Source organism: Hypanus sabinus, unplaced genomic scaffold, assembly GCF_030144855.1.
Source record: "Hypanus sabinus isolate sHypSab1 unplaced genomic scaffold, sHypSab1.hap1 scaffold_496, whole genome shotgun sequence".
Classification (NCBI taxonomy): domain Eukaryota; kingdom Metazoa; phylum Chordata; class Chondrichthyes; order Myliobatiformes; family Dasyatidae; genus Hypanus; species Hypanus sabinus.
The window spans coordinates 245,152-270,405 of NW_026781364.1; the positions used below are offsets into that span (position 1 = coordinate 245,152).

At 49.0% G+C, this 25,254-nt stretch overlaps 2 protein-coding genes across 2 annotated transcripts in view; both read left to right on the top strand.

The window, feature by feature from the left end:
* Window positions 1-24,793, top strand: LOC132389192 (uncharacterized). The gene is made up of 8 exons (XM_059961648.1): window positions 1-43; window positions 736-804; window positions 1,778-1,897; window positions 8,032-8,151; window positions 16,560-16,679; window positions 22,994-23,110; window positions 24,611-24,710; window positions 24,781-24,793. The coding sequence occupies exons 1-8, from the start codon at window positions 1-3 to the stop codon at window positions 24,791-24,793; spliced, it is 702 nt and encodes a 233-aa protein (XP_059817631.1).
* Window positions 24,751-25,254, top strand: part of LOC132389190 (C-type lectin domain family 7 member A-like) — a 10,615-nt gene continuing 10,111 nt past the window's right edge. The window contains exon 1 of the mRNA XM_059961646.1: window positions 24,751-24,982. Within this exon, the coding sequence (XP_059817629.1) occupies window positions 24,808-24,982 (175 nt within the window). The 5' untranslated portion in view covers window positions 24,751-24,807. The remainder of the gene's footprint in view (window positions 24,983-25,254) is intronic.

A 25,254-nucleotide genomic window follows, 5' to 3' on the forward strand; every position in this document is an offset into this window, starting at 1 on the left:
ATGTCGGAGGGAGCGCGCAGGAGAGGCGAGTATGAGGAGCAACGTAAGGGGGTGGGGGGGTGGGGGTCAGTGACAGTGGCGCGCTTAGGGAAGGGTGGATTGGATCGGCCGGCATAGGAGGGCGGTATCGAGGCAGCAGTGTGGAGTGAGGTGCAGAGAGTCCGCTGTCTAACTATCTCCCAGTCTCTCTCTACTCCTTCTTCCCCATTAAATCTTCCCTCTCTCATTGCTCACTTTATCATTCCTCTTCGCTCGGTCACCGTCTCCCGGTCTCTCACTCTCGTTCTCCCTTCTGCACTCTTTCCCTCACTATCTCACTCCGTTTAACTCTTCCGACCTCCCTTTTCCACATTTCTTCACCCTTTCGTTTATATTCTCTCACCCCTCTGTTTCACCTCTGAATCCTACTCTCCGCGCTGACTACCTCATTCCTTCACCTCACTTTATTCCCTCTTTCTCCCCATCTCTCCTTGTTCTCTGTTCCCATTCTATTCCATTTTCCCGCCCATCGCCTCTCTTCGATCACCCCTCTCCCAACCACTCCATCCATCCATTTCAGCCTCTCTGTCTTTGTACTCCGTCTCGCTTCCCCCGCTTGCCCATTTCCCGTCATCCCTCTCGCTGTCCCCAACCTTCTCTTCCCTCTCTGTCTGTACTCTCTTCCTTTCCCTCTGTATCTCACTGTCCCCGATTCTCCACCGCGCTCACTTTTCCTTGTCTATCTCTCTCTCGCAGACCAGCTGACATCCACATACACCGAACTGAATATTCGGGAAGTCGAAACCCTCATCAATATACAAACAGGTCAGTGATGCAACAACGATGTCATTCTGGAGGCCTCACATGTCATACACCCAAATGCCCAAGTGTGTGAGGCATTCGTGTCCATCAATTACCTGGCAGCTTGTTCCACAAACTGACGACCATCTGGGTAACAAACGGTTGGATCTATTTCCCCCTCTCTCCTTATACCTGTACGATCAGGCCGTCGATTGTCCAGGTCTAGGCGAAATAATTGCACCCATTCACTCTGTTGATGCTCCTCGTGACTTTAAATACCACTCAAAGATACCCCCTGCGCCTCGAGGAATAAAGTTCCAATCACCACAACCTCTTTACCGAACTCAGTCCCTGGAGTCCAGGCAACGTCGTCGTACATTTCCCCGAGCACTCATTTCCAGTTCGATGGTATCTTTCGGGGAAGAGAACGTCCAACACTGAGCACCGTACTACACGTGTATCCACGTCATGTACAAATGCAACATGTTCGCCTAATTCCTGTACTCAGTGACATTCTGTTGAAGGTCTGCGTTCAGGCACATTCTGCACCGCCCTGTATACTTGTGGCTTCACTTTCTGGGAACCGTGTTCCTGGACCGCGAGTTCGTCTGTTCTCCAACACTCCTTAGTGTTCCTCCGATACTCGTGAAAGCCCAACCCTGGGCTGCCTGACAGAAATACCATAGTTCGCACTTAACAGATTTAAAATGCATTTGCTTCTGCTAGCGACGGGTTCCCAGTCCGAGAAAGGAACAGCAACATTAACCCTTTGCTTCTCACACAGAGCCAATTGTATATCTCTTGTATATCTTCATCTCTCGCCCTATTTCCTCTCTCCATCCATTCCTCTCTCTGATGTTCTGTCTCCACGTCTTTCCCTACTCACTTCCTCATTTCCATCATAATTCATCCGTCTCTCACTCCACCCCTTCATTCTCTACCTGTCCCTTGCACTTCTATTTGTCTCTCTCTCACATTCTCTTCCATTCTCTCCCAGATGGTCTGGACCCCACCTATTCTCAGCTGAACATTCGCCAAAATGAACTTCACGTCGCTAAGGATGAAGATCCTCCTGTTGCGTCGGGACTAGGAGAAATGCCAGTGACTGCTCAGGCAGGTCAGAGTTCACAATGATGACGCCATTCTGATGGTGGTTACGTGCTATACGCACAAGTATAGAAGTACTAATACATCTGAATCGACCATTTCTCTGGCAGTTCCTTTCAAAGATATAGCATCGCCTGATTAAAAAAAAATCACTTTAGTCCGCAGTTAAATCTCTTTCTACTATCACCTCAGAACTGTGCGTCCTGATCCTCGATTCTGCAAGTGTATATAAAATAACTCTGTACATTCACCTTGCCTTGCCCCACGTTTTTTAAGCCTCTGTCAGTCACCCATGAAAGCCAAGGTATAAAATCCTAACCCCCCTCCCCCACATTAAATTCCTCAATCTGCCTGTTTAGTAGACTCTTCAATTTCACTAGTGTATCTGCCTCTACCACTGACTCGGGCAGTGCATTCCACGCACCAACCAATTTCTGGGTGAAAATCCTTCCTCTAATATCCCCCTGGAACTTCCCTCCCCTTACCATAAGACCATGTTCTCTTGTACTAAGCAGTGTTGCCCTGGGGAAGAAGCGCTGGCTGTCCACTGTCAATTCCTCTTAATATCTTGTAAATTTCTATCATGCATCCTGTCATCCTCCTTCTCTCCAAAGAGTAAAGCCTTAGCTCCTTTAATCTCTGATCATAATTCATACTCTCTTAACCAGGCAGCATCCTGGTAAATCTCCTCTGTACCATTTCCAGTGCTTCCACTTCCTTCCTATAGTGAAGTAACCAGAACTGGGCACAGTGCTCCAAGTGTGGCCTAACTAGAGTTTTATAGTGCTATATTATTACATCGTTTCTCTTAAACTCTATCCCTTGACTTATGAAAGCTAACACCACATAAGCTTTCTTAACTACACTATCTACCTGTGAGACAACTTTCAGGGGTCTGTGGATATGTACCCCCATATCCCTATGCTCCTTCACACTACCAAGTGTCCTCTCATTTACTTTGATCTCTGCCTTGGAGTTTGTCCTTCCAATGTGTACCACCTCACACTTCTCCGGTTTGAACTCCATCTGCCACTTCTTAGCCCAATTCTGCATTGCATCAATATCTGTCTGCTATCTTCAAAAATCCCCTACACTATGTACAACACCACCGACCTCTGTATCGTCTGCAAACTTTCCAACCCGGACTTCTACCACCAGATCCAGGTCACTAATAAAAATCACGAGAAGTAGAGGTCCCAGAACAGATCGTTGTGGGTCACCACTGGTCACAACCCTCCAATCTGAATGTAATTCCTCCAACGCGGTCCTCTGCCTTTTGCAGGCAAGCCAATTCTGAATCCACCTGACCAGCCGTCCCTGGATCCCATGCAATCCGACTTTCTAAATAAGCCTACCGTGTTGAACCTTGTGAAACACCTTACTAAAATCCATGCAGAACACAACTACTGCACTAACCTCATATATATGCCCGGTCACCTCCTCACAGAACTCTATCACACTTGTTAGAGACGGTCTGCCTTTCACAAAGCCATGCTGCCTGTCCTTTATCAGACCATGATTCTCAAAATGCCTACAGAATCTATCTCTAAGAATCTTTTCCCACAGCTCTCCTACCATAGACGTAAGGCTCACTGGTTTATAATTACCCGGACTATCCCTAATACAGTTTTGAACAAGGGGACAACGCTCGCCTACCTCCAATCCTCCAGTAACATTCCCGTGGATAACAAGGACATAACGATCCTAGCCAGAGTCACAGCAATCTCTTCCCTCGTGGAGCAGTCTGGGCAATGTTTCGTTAGGCCCCGGGGACTTATCCGTCCTAATGTATTTTGCCAACTCCAACACCTCCTCTCCTTTAATATCAACATGCATCAGAACATCAACCTGACTCATATTGTCCTCACCGTCATCAGGTTCCCTCTCAGTGGTGAATACAGAAGAGAAGTATTCATTAAGGACCTCGCTCACTTCCACAGCCTCCATCCCACTTTTATCTTAAATCAGCACTACTTTCACGCCTGTCATCCTTTTGATAATTAAAGAATGCCTTCACATAATTGAAGAATGCCTTGGGGTTTTCCTTTTCCCTTCTTGCCAAGGCCTTCTCGTGCCTACTTCATGCTCCTCTCAGTCCCTCAATAAGCTCCTTTGTTACTACCCTATATTCCTCAATAGACCCATTTTATCCTTCCTTCCTAAACCTCATGTCTGCTGCCTTCTTCCACCTGACTAGATTTTCCATCTCACTTGTCACCCATGGTTCCTTCACTCTATCATTTTTTTATCTTCCTCACCGGGGCAGATTTATCCCGAACTTCCTGCAAGACATCCTGAATCATCGACCACATGTCCATAGTAGATGTCCATGCAAAAACATCATTTCAATTCACACCCGCAAGTTCTAGCCTTATAGCCTCATAATTTGCCGTTCCCCAATTAAAAATTTTGCTGCCCTCTCTGATTCTATCCTTTTCCATGACAATGCTCAAGGACAGGGAGCGATGATCACTGTCCTACAGATGCTCACACACTGACAGATTTGTGACCTGACTCTGCTCGTTACCTAATACTAGTTCTAGTATGGCATTTCCCCAGTGACATACTGTGACAGGAATCCGTCCTGGACACACTTGTCAAACTCTGCCCCATCTGCACCCTTGGAACTAGTCAAGTGCCAATCAATATTAGGGAAGTAAGGACACCCATGATAACAACGCTGTCATTAATGCACCTTTTCAAAATCTGTCTCCTAATCTGTTCCTCGGTATCTCTGTTGCTACCAGGGAGTCCATACAAATACCCCCAGTAGTGTAACTGCTGCCTTCCTGTTCCTGACCTCCACCCATACAGACTCAAAAGAGGATCCTGCTACATTACCCACCCTTTCTGTAGGTGTAACAGTATCCCTGGCCAGTAATGCCACCCTCCTCCCCTACCCCCTCTCTATCACTTTTAAAGCACTGAAATCCAAGAATAATGAGAATCCATGTCTGCCCTGGTGCCAGCCAAGTCTGCTTAATGGCCACTACATCATAATTCCATGTATGCACCACGCTCTCAGATCATCACCTTTGTTCCTGATGCTTCTTGCTTTGATGTGTACACACATTAGCCCTTCTACTTTACTACCTTTACAGCCTTTATTCTGCTTCTCTCTCCTCAAAGCCTATCGATATGTTATATCTGGTTTTACGACATGCACTTCTTTCACTGCACGATCGCTCCGGGTCCCATCCCGCTTGAAATTTAGTTAATCCCTCCCGAAGCATGCGAACAAACTGCAAGCTTATCAAACGCGTATTGTGTAATCTGTTACAAATGTCCGATATTGTTGACAAAGATCCTTGGTCTCACTAGCGACATTCTGGTAAACATGGCTGGGGTCCGGCCTCCAGTCTGAGAAACGAACTTCAACCATCAAACTTTGCTCCCACCGCCGAGTCAATTTTATATTGTATGATCAACCATGATATCAGTGAATAGCGGTGCTGGCTAGAGGACCGAATGGCATACTCCTGCACCTACTATCTATTGCGTATTGTCTAGATCCAGTCAGCCATCCCTCCTTTTGTCGTACACCAACTTTCAGAGCGGTAGACCATCTGGGAGCGTGTTAAATCTGTGTATTTTACATCTACCAACCTGACCGGATCAGTCCTCCGCAGTCTAACAAGTCAGACAGATCTCTTTCATATCATCTTCCAGAGCAGTCTACTATCTGAACACTTGTCGATAGGCCTTTTCAACACCACGTACGATACACCCACTACCCGTGCTTGATCTGTCCTCCCTGTCAAATTATCCGACAACTCTCTCTAGGTCTCACGCAATCTAGTATCTCCCTTCCCCCACTATCTTCCACACTTCATATCTTCTCCTCGCCCTCCTTGTCTAACCACTCCATTCTTCTCCGTCCCTACCGATGTCCCTTCCTTCCATCTTCCAGTGGGATAAACAATCTGGAGACTTGTCAGTCAGCGTACCTTATGTCTGCCCATGCGCACAAATCAGTCAGACAAATTTCGCTGTGCCTCCCACCATTTTACAGAGTAGCCCACCGACTGGAACGGTTAAATGTCTTATAGAGTTCCCTATTCTCTCCTTCCCTGTTCTCATGAAACGCCCTGGTTCCTCACTCACAATATAGAAACTGCTTCACCCGTGACCGCAAGAAACTGCTGAGCTTTGTTCCTCACTCACAATGTCGAATCCGCTTCACCCGTGACCGCAAGTAACTGCTGAGCTTTGTTCCTCACTCACAATGTTGAAACAGCTTCACCCGTGACCGCAAAAACCTACTGAGCGTTTTGGAAAGAGCTGAGCCTATCTCGGAAACCCGCGTCCCTTCCATGAACTCCGTCCCCAGATCCTGGTGCCTCGATGAAGCAGCCAGCAGCATCACAGAACAACCTCCAGCCACGCCGGCCATTCTGTCTTCTGCACCTTCCCATCGGAGGGTAGATGCGAAGGCATGTCTCACTCGGCTGAAGGACAGCTTCTACCCCAGAGTTATCAGACTATTGAACCGTCCTCTACCATACAAAGTATACACTTGACCTCGCAATTTGCTGTCCCTTTGCCGCTGCATCTTATTCTATGCACATTCTCTGTGACTGTCACCGTTTATTCTGCATTCTGTGATCGATTTCCACTGCAGCACTACCATGAAGTGATCGGTATATCTGGATGTAACTGGCACCTCTCCTGTCTGTGATGTACGTGAATGACCCCGATGACAGTTTAGAGGAGCGGTTTGGTTAGAAGGTCTTGAGTAGTCTCCGGAGATGTTGAACGGGAGGTCCGACAAAGGTTTATACGATCACGAGAGACATAGACTGAGTCTACAGACAGGACCTTTAACCAAAGTTGAAATGTCTAGTACAAGAGTGAATGCATTCGGGACAACATTGTAGGCTAGTTTCTGTACTCTGCTGGGTGGTCTCTGCTCTCTACCTCGAAATAATAAAACAATTCACTAACTCTCAAAGGCAGGACATCATAAAGACACAAAGCCTACTTGAATATCCAGATTTGCATCCGCAACATTGCCACGAACAGCAGCAGTCGGAGGACGGATCTATGCACTACACCGTAGTCATGGAGTTCCAACCAGCGACCGCCGCTCTCTGAGGTCTGCACACAAGATAACTCTGAGCCCAGGTTCCTAGTTCATTATGAATCCCAGTCATCGCAATCTTGTGAATGTATCTCCCATGAAAGGGACGTGGCCAAATGCCCGTTTAAAACCATGTGCCTAACGTAAGCGTGTAAACGTGATCCCTTTCTACGTCGATAGGGAAGGTCCTGTCCCACCAAATTTGACTTTCCAGATCGCAGAACCTCATTCTTACCCGGAGGAAACACCGTTTGCCATTTCCCCATCCATCTACAGCTGACCCCCTTCCCATTTAATCAATCAGCGATGTTCTACACTTTCCACAACACCAGCAATCTGTGCGCCGGCAGTGATTTGTCAAATGGGCAAGGGTAATTCGGACCAGCTCGTTGCGGTCAGTGGCGGGAATTGAACCCGGAACTCTGGTACTGTAAACCACCACCTTCCCGTACCGCTTTTCCTCTTGCAAGCAGCCACAACACAAAGAAACACAATGGAGGGCAAAAATCACTACAACATGTTAGTCCCCAGAAGACCGTGGTATATCCAGTGTGTGAAAATTGTGGAAAGCTTGCAAATAACACAACTATGAAAAACAATAAAAACAACCTCTCGCATGACTTCTCTCTCTCTCCCTCTGTCCCTCTCCATCTCCGTCCCATTCACCCCTCACTCTACCCCTCTCTCCCTCAGTTGTACTGCCGCTTTCACTCTTGTCTCCCCATCCACTCAAAACCTCTCTCCCTCTGTTTTCTCCCCCATATTCTCTCCCATTCTCGCCTTGTTCTGTTCCCCCATATCTATTCAATATTCCCGCCCATTACATCGCTCTGTTACCCTCCAATCCCCCCCCCCCCACATCGATCCGTTATACGTTCTCACTCCCACTTGGAATTCCCGTCTTGACCGCTCACTTCCCCCTCTCCCTCACATGCTCCCCTTAACTCTCAGCCTATTCGCTCCGTGTCTCCTCTCTCTGCTTTGTCTCCCTGTCCTCACACCCAACATTCTCGACCACCTTCACTTTCTCACCCTCCCTCACATTCTCTCTCTTTCTTTCCCAGACAGTCTAACATCCTCCTACTCAGTACTGAAGCTTGGGACAAAGGAACTTCTCATCGATGAAGATGAAGACACTCCAATCGCCTCCGGACCCGCCACAGTGTCAGTGACTGCCCAAACAGGTCAGAGTTCACAGTATTAACATTAGCATGAAGGGGTCACATGCTATACGCACAGATGTTTAAGTTCTAATGCATCTGCATCGACCATTTCCCCTGGCAGCTCGTTCCATTGACGGAACACAATCTCAATATGAAAACATATCTTCACTCGTGTCCCCAGATGCACCACCTTCTACAGTCAACTGATCCCTGTGGGGTTCTGGTTCTCAATTCTCAAAACCTAGATAGAACAAAAAACGACTCTGTGCATTCACCTTGTCTGTGCCCCGTGTGCTTTTAAACAACTGCACAAGGTCACCTGCGCGTTCCGAGGTATAAACTGACAACCCGTCTAACTTATCTCCACAATTCTGTTACTCGAGTTCCTGCAATGTCCTCGGAAATCACCTCTGCACTCTCTCCAGCTCAGTGGCATCTTATCCAGAGCAAGACGACGGCATCGGAACAAACTACTCCAATTGTAGCTTCACTAACGACTTGTACAATTCCAATGTGACCTCCCTACTCCTGCACTCATTGCCCTCACTGATGAAGGGCGGCGTGTCAGACGTCTTCCCCACCACCATGTCTAGCTGTGACTTCACTTCCTGGCAACCGTGCACCTCGAGCCCTGGGTCCCTCTGTTCCACATCACACCCCAGGGTCCTTGTCTACCTGTGACTGCATTTTCTGGGAACAGTTCACCTTGAGCCCTGGGTCTCTCTGCCCCACATCACTCCCCAGGAACCCTGTCTACCTGTGAATGTACTTTCAAGGACCGTGTACCTGTAGCCCTGCGTCAGGCTGTTCCTTAACATTTCCCAAGTTTCCTCCCTTGCACCGTGTAAGTCCAACCCCGCTGTTTGTCCTCCTGATATACGGTAGCACAAAATGAATTGCATTAGCCCCTGTTCAGCCACATTCCCCGGCGAATCGAGATCCCACTGTAAGAGATAACTGTCTTCTCTGTTTGAAACGCCGACAACGTTAATGTCGTCTGCAAGTTTACCTACCGTGTATTGTATAATCTGCTATAAATGGTCGATATTGTTGAGAAAGATAACTGGTCCCACCGCCGACCGCCCGTGAACACCTCCAGTGACGGGATTCCAGTCTACGAAATTAACTGTCACCCTAGACCTTGTCGCAGAGCCATACTTATATCAAATCAGCCACCACTGCTTGTGTCCCACACCATCAATCCTCCGCAATCAAATTAGCCATACATATCACCTTGGGTTCCACAACATCTCTAGACCAGTCTACCATCTGAGCCCTTGTTAACAGCCTTGGGCAAGCCTCTGTGAGGTACATCTACTACCAGTTCCTGGTTTGTCTTCCCCAGTCAAATCGGCACGACAAATCTCCCTGGGTTTCACGCCACCTGTCATCTCCTTCCCCATTGTCTCCTCTGCACTCACTACCTTTCCATCGCCGGCCCATTTGCACCGCTCCATTCCTTTTCGGTCTCTCCCTACATTCCTCTCTCGCATCTTCCAGACAGATCTACCAACTGCGATCTTGATACGGGACATGTCAAGCGTCCATTATGTCTATCATTCCGGACATATCAGTCTTTAAACCCCCCATTCAGCCGAGTAGTCTACCAGGGGGAAAAGTGTCTTATCGTCTTCATTTTCACCATTTCTACTACCCGGTTCTCATGAAAAGTCTTGGTTCATCACTAAAAATATAAACACTGCTCCGCCCATGACCACAGAAAAATGCTGAGCGTTGTGGAAAGAGCTGAGCACAGTTCTGAAAACAGCTTCCCCTCCATGAACACTTTCTACACACACTGCTGATTCTGTAAAGCAGCCAGCAGCATCAAAAAACCTCCTCCACCCACCGCGAACCTTCTCACTTCTGTACACACCCATCGGAGCTACTCGGAACATGTGCCTGCTTTAGAAATTACATCGTGTTGCACATAGCCCTCTATTTCTCTAAGCACCATGTACCTTTCCAGGAGTCTCTTAAAAGACCCTATCGTTTTTGCATTCACCACCGTTTCCGGCAGCCCATTCCACTGACGTTTCTTCTGTACCAACTTCCAACCGCATTAAATCTGTGCTCTCTCGCGTCAGCCATTTGGACCCAATCAATGTTTCTTATCAACTAATACACCTCTATCAGCTCACATCTCATCCTCCTTCGCTCCAAGGAGAAAAGGTTCAGTTCGCACATGCTCCCCAAACCAGGAAACATCCTTGTAATCTCCTTTGGACTTTCTCTATAGTTTCCACATACATCCTGGAGTGAGTTTACCGGATCTGAGCAGAGTAGACCCAGTGGGTCTGGCCGGAGTGTTATATAGCTGTAACATTACCTGTTGGCTCTTCAATTCAGTACCACGGTTGATGAAGACCAATGCACCGTATGCATTTTATAACCACATACTATAAAGTCTATATTCTAACATCATATTTGACCTAGAACAATTAAGCACCTCATACTTCTCTGAGTTGAACTCCATCAGCTAATTCTCAGCCCAATTTGGCATCCTATCGATGTCCCGTTGTCAGCAATGACAGCCCTCCAGACTATCCTTAACACCCCAACCTTTTTGTTATCAGCAAATTTGCTGACCTATCAATTCATTTCCCATTCCAGGTCATTTATAAAATCCAGGAAGGAAATTGGACCCATAATAGGATCCTTGAGTCACACCAATCCTCACCGATTTCCATACAGAATATGACCCGTCCAAAACGGCACATTGCTTTCTGTGGGAAAGGCAATTCTGGATCAACAAAGCAAGGTCCTCTTGGATCCCATGACACCTAACATTCTCAACAAGTCTTGCATGGGGCATCATATCCAATGGCTTGCTGTAATCCATATAAACTACATCTACTGATCAACCTTCATCAATGTGTTCAGTCGTATCCTCAAAATATTGATACAGGCTCGTAAAGTACGACGTATCTTTGACTAAGCCATGCTGACTATTCCTAATCCTATTATGCCTCTCCCGACTTTCATAAATCCTGCCTCTGAGGATCTTTTCCAGCAACTTACCAACCACTGAAGTAAGTCTATCTGGTCTATAATTTCCTCGGCTACCTCTACTCTCCTTTAATTGGGAAACAACATCTGCAAACCTCCGATTCTTCAGAACCTTTCCTGTCCCCATTGATGATGCTTATAGATGCTGCCTGGTATGCTGGAGTGTTGCTGGAAGTTCCAGCATCTGAGGATTTTATCGTGTTTGTGTTTTTAAACTCTTTCTTAACCTACTTCTTCCTATCCCTCTCCAATGCAGTGGTGAAGGAGATAAAACTGTTTTATCTATCTCCAAAATGCTCTTCAACTGAGAGACATGACACCTGACCAGGTTCATTTACCAACATCAGATCAAGTACAGACAGTCCCCCTGTACGCGTATCTACAATTTGTGTCATGAAACGTTTCTGAAGGCACCTTACAATCTCTATCCTATCGAAACCCTTTGATCCAGGGAGATGCCAATAAATATTCGGGAAATTCTAATCTTCCACCACGACAACTCTGTTATTATTACAGCTTTCCTGAATAGGTCTCCCTATCTGTTCCTCGATATCGTGTAACTATTCTGTGCTCGATAAAAAAAGTCCAAGTAGATTTAGTAACCCCTCCCCGCGTCTAACATCAGACTCAGTAGACAATCCCGCGATGACTTCCTCCTTTTCTGTTGCGGTGACACAGACTCTGATCAGCAGAGCCAGGGACCCGGAACATTTGCCTCACTCACTGTCCTTTCCGAAGCATCCAAAGCCTGGTACATGTATGTCTTATTTTGATTTGTCCCGGCAAAGTGTAGCACCTCATACTTATCAGCATTTTAAGTCCATCTGCATTCTTTCTGCCCACTCTTCTAACTGGCCTAAATCTCTCCCTAAGCTTTCAAAAACAACTTCATTATCTAGCCACCTATCTTAGTATCATCTGCAGACTTACTAATCCAATTTACTACCCCATCATCCAGATCATTAATGCACATTACAAACAACATTGGACCCAGTACAGATCCCTGAGACGCACCACTAGTCACCGGCCTCCAACCCGGCAAATAGTTATTCACAACTACACTCTGGCATCTCCCATCCAGCCACTGTTAAATCCATTTTACTACTTCAATATTAATACCTAACGATTGAACCTTCCGAACCAACCTTCCGTGTGGAAATTTGTAAAAGGCCTTACTGAAGTCCATTTCGACAATATCCACTGCTTTACCCTGGTCAACTTTCGGAGTAACCTCTTCAAAAAATCCAATAGGATTTGTCAAACACGGCCTTCTACGCACAAATCCATGCTGACTGTTTCGAATCAGCCCTTGTCTATATAGACAATTATATATACCACCTCTAAGAATACTTTCCATTCATTTACCAACCTCTGACGTCAAACGTACAGGCTGATAATTGATAGCTGTACTCCTAGATCTATTTTTAAATAATGCAACCACATGAGCAATACGCTAATCCTCCGTCACCATCCCCGTTTAGGATGATATTTCAAATATTTCTGTCAGAACCCCTGCTATTTCTACACGGACTTCCCTCAAGGTCATAGGGAATATCCTGTCAGCACCCGGAGACTTATCCACCTTTATGTTCCATAAAATCGCCAGTGCTTCCTCTTCTTTAATCTTCATAGTTTCCATAACTACCCTGCTTGTTTCTCTTATATTAGACAATTCAATATCCTTCTCCTTAGTGAAGACCGAAGAAAATAAATTAGTCCAAATCTCCCCCATCTCTTTCGGCTCCACACATAACTGAGCACACTGATTCTCTAAGTGACCAATTTTATACATCGCTATCATTTTGGTATCAATATAACTGTAGAAACCCTTTTGATTTATCTTCAACTCAGTTGCCCAAGCAACTTCATATCTTTCTTTAGCTTTTCTAATTTCCCTCTTCAGTTTCTTTTTTACATTCTTTATATTTCTCGAGCACCTGAGTTACTCCATGCTGCCAATATTTATTGTCGTTCTCTCTCCTTTTCCGAACCATGTCTCCAATATCCCTCGAATATCATGGCAGTGTCAAACCATTAACCTTTCCTTTCAACCTAACAGGAATAGAAAAATGCTGCACCATCAAAATTTCAACTTTTAATGGCCTCCTGTTCTCTATTACATCCTTCCCATAAATCAAATTGTCCCAGCCCACTCCTACTAAATCCTTTCACATCTCTTCAAAGCAGGCCTTTTTCCAAACAAAAATATCACTCTTGATCCAGACCTTTTCTTTTGCAAAATTATATAGAAACTAATGGCATCGGGATCAGTGGTCCGGAAGTGCTCCCGAACACATAACTCCGGCATCTGACCTCTCCCAATACCTAAAAAAAGAGATACAACATTGCTCCTTCTCGAGTTGGTACTTCCATGTATTGCTGCAAAAACTATCCTGCACACATTTTATAAATTCCAAACCATCCATCCCTTTTACATAAATGGACTTCCCTGCCTAAGTGTGGAGAATTATATTCTCCCACAATCACAACCTTGTTCTTACTACAAATATCTGTTATCGCCTGACAGATTTGCTCCTCTAATTCTCCCCATCAGGTGGTCAATAATATACCTCGGGAAGTGCTACTATACCTTTCCCGTTCCTCAATTCCACTCACATAGCCTTCTAATCTATCCTGTCTAAACACCGCGGAAATATTTTCTCTGACAAGCAATTAAATACCTCCCCCTCTTGCCCCTCCGATTCTATCACACCTGAAGCAACGAAATCCAGGTATATTTAGTTGCCAATCACACCCGCCATGCAACCATGTTTCAGTAATAACTACAACATCATATTTCCATGTATCAATCCATACTCTAAGCTCACTCACTTTTCTTAAAATGCTCCTAGCATTAAAATAAATACATTTAAGAAATTCTGCACTTCTTACTCTCTGTGTATCCGTAATGGTGCAAACAACTTTACTATCTTCTTTTTCTTCCTTCTCCCCTACATCTTCGGACTAGCGCACCCCTTATCTAACACCTCCCTATCCTCCCTCACACACTGTCTACTAGCTTTCTCGATTTGTGAACTACTATCCTCTCTCTGGTCTCTTCAATTTGATTCCCACCCTCAACCGTTCTATTTTAAAGACTCTCCAGTACCCTTAGTAAATCTCCCCGCCAGGATATTTGCCCCCTTCGGTTTCAAGAGCAACCCGTCCTTATTGTACAGGTTACACCTGCCCCAAAAGAGATCCCAGTGATATAGAAACTTGTATCCCTGCCCCTTGCTCCAAAGCCTCAGCCACGTATTTATCCTCTATCTCGTTCCATTCCTGCGCTCACTGTGGCATGGCACTGGCAGCAATCCCGAGATTACTACCTTTGCGGTCCTTCTTCTTAACTGCCTTCCCAACTCCCTATGTTATGCTTTCAGAACCTCTTCCCTTTTCCTACCTATGCCATTGGTGACGATACGTACCGCGATCACTGGCTCTTCACAATCCCACTTCAGGAAATTTGGACGCTATCAGAAACATCCCGGACCCTGGCACCAGGGAGACAAACTACCATCCGGGTCTCCCGACAGCGTCCACACCATCGCCTATCAGACGCCCTAACTATCGAGTCCCCTATTACTACCACCTTCCTTCCCCTATCCTTCTGGGTTACGGGGCCGGACTCTGTGCCGGAGGCACGGCCACTGTTGCCTCCCCCAGGCAGGCTGTCTTCCCCCCCCCCCCACCAACAGTACTCAAACAGGAGTACTTATTGTCAAGGGGTACAGCCACTGGGGTACACTCCAGTACTTGACTCTTCCCCTTCCCTCTCCTGACCGTGATCAACTTGTTTGCCTCCCGTGGCCCTGGTGTGACCACCTGGTTGTAACTAATCTCTAACATCTCCTCACTCTCCCTGACCAGACCAAGGTCATCGAGCCGCAGCTCCAGTTCCCTAACCCGGTCCCTTGGGAGCTGCAGCTCGGCGCTCCTGGCGCAGATATGGACGTCCTGGAGGCTAGGAGACTCCATTAGCTTCAACATCTGAAACCGTGAACAACAAGCTGCCCCCTCACTCATAATTCCCCCTTTTCTCTTATAACAGGAAAAACTGAAAACCAGACCTGCCTTGCCTTGCCTGATTCCGTCTAAGCCCCTTGAGCGAAAGCCCTTAAGCCTTCACTCTGCTCCCCGATCACTCCGTTGCCCGCAAAGCGACGCTGCCCGCTGGATAAGGCCGTGTTCCTTTTTAAATCTTCCACGCTTCACTGCACGACGTCACACGCCTGCGCAGTCTCGCCTCTCTTAACCCCGATGGGAAGAAAATTCAGAATGACTCCTGCAGCTCTCCGGTTCCGATTCTCAGACTTCCTTCTCCAAATAAACTCAAATCAGGATTTCTGTTCTCTGTCACCTGACTATCCTCCCTCTCACACTGTCTCCCAACAGTCTCTGTATAATATTACTTTATTGTCGCCAAACAATTGATACCAGAGCGTACAATCAACACAGCCATATTTGATTCTGCGCTTCGCGTTGCCTGGAGTGCAGAAGTATGTGCAGAGCAGTACTGCGTCTGCAGTGGGTGAGAGTTCATTTGACCGTCTCTTCACTTCGGTTCCAACCACCCAGCAATTCTAGTTTAAAATTGCTTCTATAGGCTTTGCAATCCTCCTCGCTCGACTACTGGTACCCCTCGCATTCAAGTGTAACCCGCCCTTTTTGTGCAGGTCACGCCTGTCCAAAACGGGGACACATTGAACCCTGCTCCAGTCCCTCAGCCAGGCATTTATCATCCAACTCACTATATCACTGGACTCAGCGTCCACAGAGTCGCCTGCCTGACCCTCTAACTATAGAGTCCCCTATTACTGCTGTCGTCCTCTTCGCTTCCCTACCCTTCTGAGCCACAGGACCAGACCCTATGCCAGAGAAGCGGCCATAGTTGTATCCCATAGGAATGCCGTCACCAACCACTCCCTCCCTAACAGTACTCAAACAGGAGTACTTATTGTTTAGAGGGACAGCCACTAGGGTACTTCCTAATGTCTGCCTCCTGCTCTTCCCTCTCGGGACTGTTGCCTACTTATCTGGCTCCCAAGCCCTGGTGTAACTACTTGCATATTGCTCCTGCCTATCACCTCCTCAATTTCCAAGACCAGCTGAAGGTCATCGGGCTGCATCTCCAGTTCCTTAACCCGGTCCCCAAGTAGCTCCAGCCAAGGCCCGACTACTCTGTCTCAGATCACTCCTTTGATTAACGCTCCGCTCGGCAGTGTCTCCTTTTTGTGCCGGAACCTTCCCTACCACCCAACTCACAACTGGTGCTCCGGTTAGAGCCACTGACAGGCCACGCAAAATGGACTAACACTCTCAGAGCTCCTTTTGGAAACAACCGCCGCCGATAGACAACGTACGTTCCCGACCGGACTGTCCTCCTTCTATTTCTCTTTCTCTCTCTCATTCTCTCTCAGACGGTCTGAACTCCACCTACTCAGTGCTGAAACCACCCAAAGATGAACTTCACATCGATGCTCATGAAGATCCTCCCATTGCCTCGGGACCCGCCGAATTGTCAGTGGCTGCACAGTCAGGTCAGAGTTCACAATAATGACATCACTCTAAAGGGGTCACGTGCTTTAAGCAAAAGTGTTCAAGTTCTAATGCATTTGCATCGACCACTTCCTCTGGCAGCTCTTCCCAAAGACGGACCACTCTCTGGATAAAAAAAAAATGTTGTCACTCTTCTCCCCAGTTACATCACCTACAGCTATCACCATATCCCGGAGCGTTTTGGTCCTCGATTCTCCAAGCTAAGAGAAAAATGACTCTGCGTTCATCTTGTCCGTGCCCCGAGTGGTTTTATACAACCCTGTTAGGTCACCTCTGCGCTCCGTGGCATTTAATCATAAACTGCCTGAATTATTTCCATAACTCAGTCACTGGAGTCTATGAATGTTCGTAAATCTCCTCTATTCTGTCTCCAGTTCAGTGGCATCTATCCAAAGGAGGACAGGGAAACGAAACACTCTACCCCAAGTGTGGATTCCCTGAAGTCTGCACATTTCCAAAGTGACCTCCCATCCCCTGTATCCTTGTCCTGACGGATGAAGGGCGGAGCGACAGAAGCTTTCTTCACCGCCCTGTCTCCCTGTGAATCCTCTTTCAGAGAACAGTGTCCCTGTAACCTTGGATCCCTCTGTTCTACAACACTCTCCAGCGTCCCTGTTTACCTGTGACTCCACTTTCAGAGAACCGTGTCCCTGTAACCTTGGGTCCCTCTGTTCTACAACACTCTCCTGCGTCCCTATCGACCTGTGACTCGACTTTCAGAGATTCATGTCCCTGTACCCCTGGGTCCCTCTGTTCTACAACATTTCCCAGCGTCCCTGACTAGCCGTGACTCCAATTGTAGGGAACAATGTCCCTTTGCCTCTGGGACCCTCTGTTCTACAACACTCTACACGGTCCTGCCTACCGCCGACTTCAGTTTAACGTAACCATGTATTTGTAGCCCTCCGTTCTTTAACATCTCCCAAGTTTTCTCTCGTTGACCGTGGAAGTCCCACCCTGTTGTTTGTCTGCATGAAATGAAATAGCTCAAAATAAAATGTATGTGCTCCTGCTCGGCCGACTTCTCCGGCTAATCGTGATCCCACTGTAATAGATAAATGTCTCCACTGCCTAAAACGCCGTCAGTGTTAATGTCATCTGCAAGCTCACCTACCGCGTATTGTGTAACCTGCTGTATTGACAAACCATCCGGTTGATATCGCTATTGACGGGCTTCCGGTCTGAGAAATGAACTGCAACGCTTAAGCTTGTTCCCTATCGCCGAGCCAATTGTAGACCTAATCAGCCATTCCTCCCTGCGTCGCACACTGTCTCCCAGAGCGGTATGCCGTTTTGGGCCATTTTAAAATCTGTGTACATTACATCCAGCACCTCGACCTGATCAGTCCTCCGCAATCAAATTGGCCAGACAGATCTCCTTGGTTTCCATCCCATCTCCAGACCAGTCTACCATCGGAGCTCTTGTTAATAACCTTGTTCAAGCCACCGTATGGTACATCTACTATCAATTTCTGTTCTGTCCCCCACCGTCAAATCCGCCCAACAATTCTCCCTGAGTTTCTCGCCACCTGCCATCTCCTTCCCCCTTCTCTCCTCTACTCTCCCTATCTTTCCCTCTCTCGCCCATTCTCACCACTCCATTCCTTCTCGGTCTCTCTGTACATTCCTGTTTTCCATCACCCAGAGTGTTCTACCATCTGGGATCTTGATAAGGGACTTGTCAAGAGTCCGTTACAGCGACCAATTTGTACGTATCAGCGAGTCAAATTCCCCTGGGTGTCGTGGTCCGAAATCCGCATTCCAGTTCACGGTCCGGTCCGAGGTCCACATTCCAGTTCAAGGTCCGGTCCGATGTCGGCATTCCAGTTCACGGTCCGGTCCGAGGTCCGCATTCCAGTTCACGGTCCGGTCCGAACTCCACATTCCAGTTCACGGTCCGGTCCGAGGTCCGCATTCCAGTTCACGGTCCGGTCCGAGGTCAGCATTCCAGTTCATGGTCCGGTCCAAGGTCCGCATTCCAGTTCATGGTCCGGTCCGATGTCAACATTCCAGTTCACGGTCCGGTCCAAGGTCCGCATTCCAGTTCACGGTCCGGTCCGATGACCGCATTCCAGTTCACGGTCCGGTCCGAGGTCCACATTCCAGTTCAAGGTCCGGTCCGAGGTCCACATTCCAGTTCACGGTCCGTTCCGAAGTCCGCATTCCAGTTCACGGTCCGGTCCGATGTCAGCATTCCAGTTCACGGTCCGGCCCGAGATCCACATTCCAGTTCACGGTCCGGTCATAGGTCCACATTCCAGTTCACGGTCCGGTCCGATGTCCACATTCCAGATCACGGTCCGGTCCGAGGTCCGCATTCCTGTTCACGGTCCGGTCCGAGATCCGCATTCCAGTTCACGGTCCGGTCCGAGGTCCGCATTCCAGTTCACGGTCCGGTCCGAAGTCCGCATTCCAGTTCACGGTCCGGTCCGATGTCAGCATTCCAGTTCACGGTCCGGCCCGAGGTCCGCATTCCAGTTCACGGTCCGGTCCGATGACCGCATTCCAGTTCACGGTCCGGTCCGAGGTCCACATTCCAGTTCAAGGTCCGGTCCGAGGTCCACATTCCAGTTCACGGTCCGTTCCGAAGTCCGCATTCCAGTTCACGGTCCGGTCCGATGTCAGCATTCCAGTTCACGGTCCGGCCCGAGGTCCACATTCCAGTTCACGGTCCGGTCATAGGTCCACATTCCAGTTCACGGTCCGGTCCGATGTCCACATTCCAGTTCACGGTCCGGTCCGAGGTCCGCATTCCTGTTCACGGTCCGGTCCGAGATCCGCATTCCAGTTCACGGTCCGGTCCGAGGTCCGCATTCCAGTTCACGGTCCGGTCCGATGTCAACATTCCAGTTCACGGTCCGGTCCAAGGTCCGCATTCCAGTTCACGGTCCGGTCCGATGACCGCATTCCAGTTCACGGTCCGGTCCGAGGTCCACATTCCAGTTCAAGGTCCGGTCCGAGGTCCACATTCCAGTTCACGGTCCGGTCCGATGTCAACATTCCAGTTCACGGTCCGGTCCAAGGTCCACATTCCAGTTCACGGTCCGGTCCGATGTCAACATTCCAGTTCACGGACCGGTCCAAGGTCCGCATTCCAGTTCACGGTCCGGTCCGATGACCGCATTCCATTTCACGGTCCGGTCCGAGGTCCACATTCCAGTTCAAGGTCCGGTCCGAGGTCCACATTCCAGTTCACGGTCCGTTCCCAAGTCCGCATTCCAGTTCACGGTCCGGTCCGATGTCAGCATTCCAGTTCACGATCCGGCCCGAGGTCCACATTCCAGTTCACGGTCCGGTCATAGGTCCACATTCCAGTTCACGGTTCGGTCCGATGTCCACATTCCAGTTCACGGTCCGGTCCGAGGTCCGCATTCCAGGTCACGGTCCGGTCCGAGGTCCGCATTCCAGTTCAAGGTCCGGTCCGAGGTCCGCATTCCAGGTCACGGTCCGGTCCGAGGTCCGCATTCCAGTTCACGGTCCGGTCCGAGGTCCGCATTCCAGGTCACGGTCCGGTCCGAGGTCCGCATTCCAGTTCAAGGTGCGGTCTGCAGACTCCGGACTCGGGTCCTCCGACTGTCCCTTGTTTCGGTTGAACTTAATCATAGCACCTGATCCTCATCCTGTAGCTGGGAATATAAGTGGCCCTGGGATTGAGTGTGGTTGGGGGTTGGTCATCTTGTCAAGCTTCCCTGGGATCAAATGTCCGGCGGAAAGCTAGCACCGACACCGACCATCTTTAGGCTGGGGTGGAGAACCATCGCTTCTTGGAGCCTTGCTGTCAGTGGTCGGGGCTGTCATTGTGGGACGGATTCGGCCGCCTCCCGGGCCAGCTGGGTGGCCGTCAGCCACTCCGAGCTCGGTACAGTTCCGGTTGCTTCCGGAGCCAGCCAAGGTTGCTGGCCGTAACTACGATTCGGAGCATCCCCGATGCAGAGGTGGAACTGTCTGTCGTTCTTCGGTCTCTTCCTGTCCTCGGCCCGTGGGGTAATTTAGGCAGTTCTGCCGTTGCCCTGCGGGATGATCTGTTTTGTCTTGTCCTCGCCTCCGTGGGGCAAATCAGGCCGTTCTGCTGTTGCCTTGCGGGGAAATCTGTCTTGTATTGTCTTTGCCTCCGTCCGGTAATTCAGTCCGTTCTGCCATTACCAGATGGATGGTCCTGCCCAACCTTTGTGTGGAGTGACAGTTGCGTCCCGGCTTGTCGAATGATAAGTCCCGGCTCCATGTCTACGTACTGTCCATGTTAGTGTCTTGTTAAAGAGGAGTCCCGACTTGTCGAAGGATAAGTCCCGGCTCTGTGTTGAGGTACAGTTCCTAGTCTGCCTCCAAGCTCCAGCCTCCGAGTTATTCAAGGGCCAAGCTCCCCAAGAACCCAAGCCCAATGCTCGATCTCCAAGAACCCCAGCCTCAAGCCTCGAGAAACAAGAATCCCAATCTCAAGCCTCGAGCTCCAAGAACCCCAGCCTCAAGCCTCGAGCTCCAAGAACCCCAGCCTCAAGCCTCGAGCTCCAAGAACTCCAGCCTCAAGCCTCGAGAAACAAGAATCCCAGCCTCACGCCTCGAGCTCCAAGAACCCCAGCCTCAAGCCTCGAGCTCCAAGAACCCCAGCCTCAAGCCTCGAGAAACAAGAATCCCAATCTCAAGCCCCGAACTCCACGAATCCCAATCTCAAGCTCCAAGAACCCAGGCCTCGTCACGTCTACGCCTGGTTTGGGGTCCGAACCCAAGTCAAGACTCGGTCCTTGTGCAGTCACGGGCTCGGAGTCCACGCCAAGGCTCCTTGCCCACAGTCCCTCGTCCTGGTCCTGCTTTCCTAGCCTAGTCTGCGACCTGTCCCGTCCGTTAGTTCTGTCCCGTCTTGTTCTTAGTACTTTAGTGTCTGTGTCCTGCATCAACGCCCACCCAACCTTATGACACTGAGACCCACAAAATTCTGCAGAGTCGTCTACAAAGTGAAAAACAAAATATTGTCTTCCCTGTTCACCATGTCTACTACACTGTTCTCATGAAACGTCCTGGTTCCTCACTAAAAATATAATCACTGCTCCGCCCATGACCGCAAGAAACTGCAGAGCGTTGTGGAAAGAGCTAAACCCAGCTCCGAAACCAGCCCACCCTCCATGAACTCTGACTGCACTTCCTGCTGCCTCGGGAATACAGTCAGCATCATCAAATAAATGGTTCCACCCACCCCAAACAGTCTCTCCTCTGCACCCTCCCATCGGAGTGAAAATGGGAAATCATGTATCCGGAGGCTCAAGGACAGTTTGTACACGACAGTAATCAGACTACTGAACGGACACCTAATGCGATAAGATGTACTCTTGACCTCAAATCCTCCTCTTCGTGGCTCTTCAACCTTATAGACTGCCTGCACTGCAATTTCTCAGTAACGTTGATACTTTATTCTGCATTCTGAGATCGAGTAACCTTGTTCTCCTCCAATGAGGTGACCTGTAACTATGGACGTGGGTGGGATCTCCCCTGTCTGTGATGTATATAAACGATCTGAATGAAAGTATAGGTGGGTGGGTGGTTTGTTCTGTTTCTAGATGATAGGCTGATGGGTCTTGTGGATCGCTTAGAGGACCTGTAAAGAATTCCGGAGGACATGGATCAGTTTCTGATTTGTGATGGAGAAATGTTAAATGCTGTTTGTCCCGGACAAACTTAAAATGTCGCACCTTGGTAGGTCAAATATTCAGAGATAACACACTATTAAATCCAAACCTTTCAAGTGTGTTGTTTAGCAGCGGGATCCTCTCGTCCTTTGCATTGGTTCATCCATTCTGATAGGGTGGCGAAGAAGGCTTATATCACTCTTGCCATTATCGGTTATATCAGTTGGGGCACAGAGTTTAAAATTTCGGCTGCTATAATGCAACTTCATAAAAACAAAAATCACTGATTAGGCTGAATCAGGCTTATTGTATACAGTTCTGGTCACCCCATTATCGGAAGGATGTCAGGGCGTTGGGGAGCTTCGGGAGAGGTTTAACAGGACTCTGACGGGATTCGGTGGCACGTGTTACAACGAGAGGTCGGACACCTGGATCGCTTCCTCTGGAGCCGAGGAGGCTCAGGGGAGATCTGACTGATCTCTGGAATCCGTCAGCCACCTGTCAGCCTTTGTCAAGTCAAGGAATTTGGACTCTCGACGATGACGGCTGAAAGTAGATGGGATTGTGAGAGGGATGTGTGATCGTGGAGGAGGGATAGGCCGCGGATGGTGAGTGGAAGGGAGTCCCAGAGGGGGATAAAGCTGATTTCACACACACGCTGAATGGGCTCTCTACAGGTGCGCAGAAACAGGAGCCGAAGCAGAACATCGGAAATGGATACGGCCGTAAGATCTCCGTACTCTGCCTCGTTACGATCGGCCTCGTTGCGATAGTGGCCGGGTTTTCGATCTATGGTGAGTGGAACGGGCTCCGGATGTAGTCATACCGCAAACAAGCAGAGTCGAATGGAATGTTAGCGTAAAAAGCTCACTCTGACACCGACACGTTCCTCACTGTGACAGCGGCAAGACCCTCGCCGTGACACAGACGTTACCCTCAACATAGCATAGAGAAGACCCTTACCATTATTATGACAGTACCCTCACACCGTGCCCGACAGTACACTTGCCGTGACACCGACAAATCTCTCACCGCTACACTGCCACAGCCTTCACCGTGAGATCTGCACACCCTTCTCTGTGACATCGACACTCCCCTATCCATGACACCAGCATTCCTGACACTCCCAACACCGTGCCACCGTCCAGTCCACACCAATACACCAACACACCCCTAACCGTGACTTTTACCTCACATTGTAACGCTGACACTGTCACGTCCCTCAACCGTGACACCTTTCAGACCCCACTTCGGGACACCGTCACGCCCCTTACCATGTCATGGACAGTCCCCCTCACTGTTACATGGACACTCCCTCTCACTATGATACTTCCAGCACAGTGATCCGGACACTCCCTCTCACCGTGACACCTTTCAGACCCCACTTCGGGACACCGTCACGCCCCTTACCATGTCATGGACAGTCCCCCTCACTGTTACATGGGCACTCCCTCTCACTATGACACTCCCAGCATAGTGATCCGGACACTCCCTCTCACCGTGACACCTTTCAGACCCCACTTCGGAACATCGTCACGCCCCTTACCATGTCATGGACAGTCCCCCTCACTGTGACATGGACACTCCCTCTCACTATGACACTCCGAGCACAGTGATCCGGACACTCTCCACACCGTGACACCGACTCTCCCTTTAATGTGACACCGCTACTCCCCTGAACGTGACACCGAGACGGAGAACAGTGACACCGAGACTGCGAACTGTGACTCCCTTACACCGACACTCCCTCTCACCGTGACACTTACACTCCCCACACCGCAACATTGACACCCCCCTCACAGTGACACCACCACTCCGCCCACCGTGACACCAACACTCTCCTCACTGTGACACCGGCACAAACTTCTCCGTTACAATGATGCAACCTTCTGCGTGCAAGCAACACACCCCACATCGTGACATCGACAGGCTCCTCTCTGTGACACCATCATTCCCCATATTGTGTCACAGAGAGGTCAATCACTGTGACACAAACAGACATATCACTGTGACGTCGTCACACACCTCACTGTGACACAGACACATTGCTCAGTGTGACACCGACACATCTCTCATTGTGACACCGACAGCCCCCTCACTATAACAGTCACACATCCCTCACTGTGACATAGACACGCACCTCAGTGCGACACCGACACTCCCCACACAGTGAGATCGACACTCCTCAGACCTCGTCACAGCGAGACCTCTCACTGTGACACAGACACTCCCCTCATCTGACACCGACACACCTTATACCGTGTCACTGACACACACTTTACTATCCCTCTCAGTATCGCAGACTCGACAGTCTCTGATCACCGCCGACCGAAACTACCGGAGACTTTGGGAACAACATCAGGAGATGAACAGGACCAAGCGCCAATGTCAACAGCATGTCCATGAGTTGAACTCAACCCTTGAATCCAGGACATCCGAGAACTCCCTCCTGGATCTCTCTCAGAGAACCTGTCTGAATAGTCTTTCCGCCATGAACAACAACCTGACTATCCTCGAAAACAACATTTCCGTCCTCAACTCGGATCTCTCGGAGCTGAATCGAACGCACAACGATCTCCGTTATCAGTTCAATCAGCTCGAAATGAAGTACAGAAACATCACCGAAAACAAAGCTGAGATTTGCCAATACCTTATCAGGAGAACAGGTGAGACGACATCCTCCGTTTCAACTGCTCCATATAACAGGGGGTGAGAATGGAAGATGTGGAGAGTTTCACTGCATCACTTACCCCGGGAGTATGCGATGGGACAGTGTGGAGGGAGATTCACTCTGTGTCTGACACCGGGAGTGTGTGAAGGAACGGTGTGGAGGGAGTTTCACTCTGTGTCTGACCCCGGGAGTGTGTGATCGGACGGTGTGGAGGAAGATTCACTCTGTCTCTGACCCGGAGAGTGCGTTATGGAACGGTGTGGAGGG